General features: G+C 31.3%; 1 protein-coding gene across 1 annotated transcript in view; it reads left to right on the top strand.

Moving 5' to 3' along the window:
* The window catches only part of LOC106461167 (lachesin-like), an 85,157-nt gene extending 80,054 nt beyond the window's left edge, over positions 1–5,103 (top strand). Inside the window, exons 9-10 of the mRNA XM_013920960.2 lie at positions 970–1,026; positions 1,924–5,103. Of these exons, the coding sequence (XP_013776414.1) occupies positions 970–1,026; positions 1,924–2,051 (185 nt within the window). The 3' untranslated portion in view covers positions 2,052–5,103. The remainder of the gene's footprint in view (positions 1–969; positions 1,027–1,923) is intronic.
* The last annotated feature ends 2,567 nt before the right edge of the window (positions 5,104–7,670 follow it).

Below are 7,670 nucleotides of genomic sequence, written 5' to 3' on the forward strand. Positions count from 1 at the left end.
TAAAAAGAGCTAAAACTGTTGTACAGTATGATAACAAGACATCTAAACAAGAGCTAAAACTGTTGTACAGTATGATAACAAGACATCTAAACAAGAGCTAAAACTGTTGTACACTATGATAACAAGACATCTAAACAAGAGCTAAAACTGTTGTACGCTGTGATAACAAGACATCTAAACAAGAGCTTATTGAGTTATATATATTATGATACCAAGTAATCTAAATGAGAGTTTAACATAACATCACTGAAACTAAACTAAAACTATTAAATAAAGAAGTAAGTAAATAAAACCATAAACTCAGCCCATATCATTCATATAATTATCAAGCTTTCTCTTAAACTCACTTATATTTACTGCCTCCATAACATCTGAAAGCAACCCATTTCGAAAGGTCAACCACCATGTTAGAAGATGACTCTTATCTTGCCAAAATGTATATTTGTGTCCCATGGTCCTACCATTCTCACTATTAAATTAAGTATGAAAAATGATTATGCATCAACAGATATTCTCTTAACAATCTTAAACATCTCAGTCAGATTCCCTCAATTTGATAGATCTTACCCTCTCTTTGTATATACCCATCCACCCAAGGCACCATTCTAGTAGCCTTCCACTGAACTGTTGTATACTATGATAACAAGTTATCCAAATTTATGTTCATTTGTTATTAATAAAACTTAGCTAAACTAATCATATTAAAAAAAATATTTACATGTTAAAGAAGAGGGTCAGGATGTGGATTTGGTGTATCTGTCAAATTTAGTTTCATTTAGTAAATTGAATGGCTTAGATGAATGAACAGGCCCTTTTTTGTCCTTAAATTTAATACTTTGTTAAGTAATAAACTGTTTATCACGATGTCATGTGATAATAGTTCTTTTCATATTCTAGTATGTATATTAGCATCTTCTAGTTGCTTTATATAAATATTTTCATGTTGTCCACTTTCTTATGGCTTATTAGCTGAACCTGCCAAACCCACAGAGAAAATACAAGAAGTTAATGAAAACCCTCAACCTGGTTAGTACAAACAGGATATGTTTTTTTTAACCAATGAACAAAATCAATTCAGTTTATTGTTGTTCTCTCTCTCTTTTGGGGTCATATTGTGACTGGATTTGAAGTCAGTTTAGGTTGATATATTGTTTTATGTTTTATAATAATGTTTAGAAATAAAGAACAGTAAGATATAAATCAAAAGCTTAACAGTAGAATAAGCTAAAAGATGTTCATAACTTTTATATTTTGAACTTGTTTTGGTATATATTCATTGTTTAAATTTTGATTGACCTATGCTATTAATTGTTGGTGGCCTTTAAACTTTCTAAACTTTTTTGTAATACATAAAAATGAATGATTAGACAGTTTCCTACTAATAATCTGCTCTTTAGCCAAATTAGAAAACATGTTTTTATACAGCATGTATAAATTGGCAAATTTGTAACTTGTATGGTTCTTCCATAACTATACATTTATTATTACAGTTTATACTTAAACTTACTTTGTATCGGCTATCTATATAGGAATTTTCTTTTCTAGTTGTTCATTATTGGATAGCAATCACTGAACATTTCAAATATAATATAATTTTGACATTTGTAGCACATATTTTTGGCAATATAGGGAAAACTTTGAAATTGATAATAATACTGAGAGGTGGCTCATCATATTTCTATTTCTATATCTTTATAATAGTCAGAAAATTTGTTACAAAAGTTTAAAAATGTGTGAAATGGTGATTCTACATTTATACTTAGTTAAGGTGGCTTATCATGTTTTTATTTCTATGTGTTTAAAATAATCAGGAAATTTTTTATAAAAGTTTAAAAATTTGTGAAATTGTAATTATACATTCTTATTTAGTTCTCATAAAGTCGGTAATCACTTCTTAAAAAAATATATTTTTATTCTTGTCAGAACCTTACCCAGAACATGTGTCTAGTGGAACAGATGAAAACAGAGCAACACCGACAACAGAACCACCTGAACGTGCACGAGTCCTGGGTTTACTAACTGTTATAATTTTGTCCTTTTTTTTCTGGTAATCAGCTTCATCGTGATGAGCCGCATTGTCTTCTTGCCTACAGAGGACTTATGACATAAAAAGAAATAGGGTGGGGTATCTTTAATGAAAGCCTAAAAATAATTTTGGGTAAGAGTATTTCAAACTTAACGATATTCGAATGAAGATTACTTAAAGTAAAACTTATGTTTATTTGTTTAATAATACTGTGAATCAAAAGGAACAAAGGAGGAGGGATAATCTACATAAAAATAACATGACTCATAGGATACACTTGTAGGGAGAAAGTTATACCCATTTAAGTGCAAGATTTTGGGTAGAAGAAAGTAATTTGTACAAGCATCCAGAATGAGATTAACTCAACCATAAATCTAGCTTACAGGCTTTGAAATGACTGAAATAAATTGCAACTTTATGTGACCAAAATACTGGCAACAAAAAAAACAACAAAACGGGTCAGTTCCAAACCATTAAACATCGAAAACACATCCCAACTAAAGCAGAACATCTAGTAAAGAAATCTACTACTTGTGGGTTATAACTTTTACAAATATCTGCTACTTGTAAAAGTAGGACTAGTACAGACCCCTGCTACCTGTAGAACTTTATTAGTGCGGACATTTATGGCTTGTTGGGTATGACTAGTAGATGTCAGCTATCACTTTTGGGGCATGATTAGAGTAGACACCTATTACCTTTATGACTAGTGCAAATAACTGTTACCTTTAAATGTATAACTTATTACTGATATACACTGCTTAGGACACCATGTAACTATGTGCTTGTTTATAAAGGCATTTAATGTTAATAGAATATGAAAGGTGTATATCTCTACTACCTGTAACACATGACAAATAAAGAAATGTAGTCTTCTAAAACAAGAGATAACATGAATTATGATGACACAGATCTCGAGGACTTAATATGTACAATCCAGAATATCTGTCATAAAATTTGATAAATATGACATACTTTTTCTTCCTAGGTCCTAAAAACTAGTGCATTAATTTATATCTCTAAAAAATAATCATTTTAATGTGGATGCTACTTGTTTATATGAATACAAAAAATCCAAGTGGGATTAAATATTTGTTCAAAAACGAAATGAGATGATATTTGTTTCCTTATATCTGATCTTATATCAGTTATTTGCTTAATCTCTTGTTTTCATTTATTAATCTTTCAGATATTCATATAGTTGAAAACAATTTTTGAAAGTTAAAGTTTCATGAACACATTTAACATTGAACTTGATCTTCATTACACCAATCATGTTTTAAAGGACATTTACTCTTCCTGGAAAAGTCTACTAGAATTGCAAGCATATTTAACAATGAAGCTGATTATTTTGTTTTTTGGAAAAAGAATAAAAATAATTTTGGGAGCATTTCCATTACAATGCTCAATTTTATTGGGAAGGCCTGTTAACTCTGCGAGCACATTTTACAATGAAGCTGATTCTCCAGCTGTACTGTTCGGCCTTATGTTTCCTTATGGTCTATTGTGTCACGTTCAACCACATCTAGTTGATAAATTTCAGGTAGCTTTACTTCATGCTATTATTACTATATTTATACGTGTCACTTATATCCTATAGGAAAACAAGTATATCAACACTGATAAATTAGCTTGGATTTTTTTGAGAGAGAAAGAAGTTTCTTTCTTGCAAAAGAGTGCCTTAAATATTTTGTTTTTGTTTATATAACACACAACAGCTACAGCAGTAGTCTGTGAAATGTTTTACATGACTATAACAGCCAAACAATAAAACAATGAACTCCTGTTTCAAAACATTCAAATAACCATAAGTTATTTTGCTGAACTCTTCTTCTTCTCACTTTGTCTAAGTGATCCTCTAAGTACGTTCTAAGGCTAATAACTTTATATTTTGTAATATTTTTATTTACATGAACACATTTGTAGTTTCATTAATTATTCATAAATAACTTAATTGGAAATCATTATTCTGTCGAATGTTATAGTGCTTTGTATGTACATTTAAAGATTGCTTTTACAATACTAGCAAATTGTTTAACATTCCTGTATTCTTCAGCTTTTCTGTTTCTATCAGAAACATTTTCATTTGTTCATGAACTGGAATTGCTTGTCATTTGACAAATACATGTTTTCCTTTTAAATCTCCTTGTTTTATAAATTATAAATCATCAAATAATTTATGTAAAACATAATAAAAAAATTACAATTACACTTTTCATCATCCCTGCACTGCCAATTTATCAGAAACCTCTTTATTTATATTCACTGCAACTCTACCTATTTTGAAAACCTTAGGCTACAAATATTTATAGTTACTTTGTCTATCAACAATAACTTTTCATTTCATAAAGATTAAAATATATATTTTAATGAATTATGTAAAATACTTTATTATGACAGATAAAAAAGGTTTTCTTTGTAATTGATAAAATTTTGTTTTTACCATCAGTGACAAAAATGTGTTATTGAATATCAATAGATCATTTATTTAGACATAACTCTTCTTGGACTTCATGGCACTTTTCAAATTTATAGCTATCAATTGCTTATAATGTTTTTATTAAAAGAAATATTAAAAGGACAAGTGCAAATGTTTAATTTTAGTTGATTTTTGTATGTGAAAGAACTGGGTGTTACTCATTTGGCCTGGCACTACTGCAGTTTTTGATATTATCCCTTGCGAGTGTTTTTTGTGTGTACTTGACACTTTGTACAAAACAATCATTTTCTCCTTTTCTCAACTCCATATTTTCCTTTTGCAGTTTATCAAAATTTATATTTGTTTTAATAGGAGTTATTTTGCTAATATGCTTAAATAGATAAATAGCACAGACTATCAAACTACAATATAATTGCTGGTGGCCAGTTAGTTAACTACATCTGCATCGTATTTTATACACTAGTAGACATATAGAAGTATGAAGTCCAGGAAGAATTTTATCATACAATGTGGAGACTGGGATGCATAGTTACATTATGATAATAGAATTTTGTGTATTGATTTGATGTAGCATAATTATATGTTGTTGGTTTTTTGTTTTTTTCAAAGAGAAATAAATGTTTGTTAAGAACTATAATTCTAGTTATGTAATTTCAATTAAATTAAAAAAAGACACTTTGTACAAGATTTTCTGGACAATATTTTAGTAAAGACAAAATAAAAAGACACCTAATGTAACTGTAACAGAAATGGGAGAAAACACATACCATGCTTAAAGTTCATGGTCTGTCTGACCTCTCACCATATAATATTTCAAGCCATTTTAACAAATACATTTAGACTTAGGAGACTTTATATCTCCAATATGATTTGTACTTTACACCACATTATGCTAACTTCTATCTACCAGTTACTTGATTCCTATTTGAATCTGCAAAAAAAAAGTTTATGAAAAAGAAGTGAGAGGTGAGTAATGTTGGTGATACATACTTTATAACACACATCTCAAATTTAATTAAGACTAATTTGACTTTAACACAGGCTCATGATTCACAGTAAATAATGTGTTCATCATATCGTGATTCATTTTTAACACATAAAGTTACAATGGCCAAAACTGATGAACAAAGAAAATTGGATGATAAAGTCACTTGTTCAATTCTCAGCCCAATTTCATGGCAAAGAAAAAGGTAGCACGAATTCTTTGTTGGATCTGGCACATTAATAAGATTGGTAACAAAGCACCCGCAAGAAGCTCATACATAGTCTTCAATAGTTCATTTGATGATAGAAGAAAGTAGGGATCTTTTTCACAGTTAAAAGAGAGAATCCCCAGTTGAGACAGCTATAATCCCTAATGCTCTCCTCATCACTTGAGAAGGAAAATAATCTCTGGTTAGTTCATACAGATCAAAGCACAAGGTAGAAGTACATAAGGAGATAAGTTACCATGTCTCATGAACGGTCTTCCATTGACATAGACTACATAACATTTATGGGCAATAATTCATAGCAGAAAAAACTAAAAAATCATATATTTATCTTGGTATTCACTTCAGAATGTCAAAAGGAATTGTTGCCTCATCTAAAAACTGCCTTCAGTAAAGAAATACACCAGTTTAGAGTAGCTCTGCCTTCAGCACACTCCACCTACTGATACTTCTTTCCTCAGAAACCAGACTCTGCCTTGAACAATTACACTCCACCTACTGATACTTCTTTCCTCAGAAACCAAACTCTGCCTTGAACAATTACCCTCCTCCTAATATTTCTTTCTTCAGCAACCAAACATGTACATAGGAACTCTGCCTTGAACAATTACAGTCCTCCTAATAATTATTTCTTCAGCAACCAAACATGTACATAGGAACTCTGCCTTGAACAATTACAGTCCTCCTAATAATTCTTTCTTCAACAACCAATCATGTACATAGGAACTCTGCCTTGAACAATTACACTCCTCCTAATAGTTCTTTCTTCAGCAACCAAACATTCACACAGGAACTCTGCCTTCAACAATTACGCGCCTACTGATACTTCTTTTTTTAGCAACCATATATGCACATAAGAATTCTGGCTTAAGTAAGCAGCTTAATCCTTACTTGCGTTGAAGCAAAAAAAAAAAAAGGTTTTTATAATATTTGTAACTTCCACATGCAGTCATAAACCCACTAACTTTGTCTTCCACCAACAATCACTCTGCCTTCAAGCAAATAATGCAAAGCAACTCTCGAAACCATTTTTCTGTAACATGAAGATTAATTCAAGAACTGTTTTGCTTTTAATTGTTTAACATCGTTTTAGTTTAAACAGAAATATGACTATTTGAAAAGTTTTTGTTGTTGAAATACATACGGATGAAAATTCTGCATGTCACCATATTTCAAAAAGATAGCATGTGAAACATAATATTGTTACGTCTCCGTTTGTTAATTAACTTTCCGTAACTTCGTTCCGACGAAATTTAAGCGACACAAGTCTTTACTTAATAAAACTGGTTTATTCTTTCCGAATATAACTCTGCGATACAATTAATCCCAATATTCGCGCTAAAACAACCAGTATCACGAACGAACGTTAACTTCAACAATACCCTGTGACTGCAGTTCAATTACTAACTGACTATCACACATTACATTCCCCTCTTTTATATACCAGCGTACCCTATTTCTAGTAAGAGCTTGAACATTCGCCAAAGTACATGATAGTTCTAGAAACGTTGCGTCACGGTAGTCATGTGACTGCTGACGCAACACTGCCCCCTCCTTAATATTGTTCGTCCCGAACAATAACCACATATAATAAACCAATAACAATTACTTAATTAAAATGTACAGAATTACAAACACAAAATTACAATTCAACAAAGTCTCTTAATTTTACAGGACGTATCTTCTTCCGTACTGGTCTCCGTCTTGTTGGATTCTGCTTCATGTGGGGTTCATCTACTTCATCAGGAAATGTCCTATCATCGGTAACAGTCACATCAGTGTTAGTAACATCACCAAGAGCTTCACCGTTTCCCTTCTCCAAACTGAGTAGAGTTTCTTCTTCAACGGTGGCTTCTTCAGGTGTCACGTCTTCAGCGGCGTCATTTGTTCTGTGGTCCACTTCATCCCAACTGAAATGTCCTGGACCATGATAACGCCAAAGCCTATTGGCATGCACCACTTTTGGTTTACCTCGCCGGCCACATTTTACCCG

The sequence above is a fragment of the Limulus polyphemus genome, unplaced genomic scaffold (genome assembly GCF_000517525.1).
Source record: "Limulus polyphemus unplaced genomic scaffold, Limulus_polyphemus-2.1.2 Scaffold907, whole genome shotgun sequence".
NCBI classification, from domain to species: domain Eukaryota; kingdom Metazoa; phylum Arthropoda; class Merostomata; order Xiphosura; family Limulidae; genus Limulus; species Limulus polyphemus.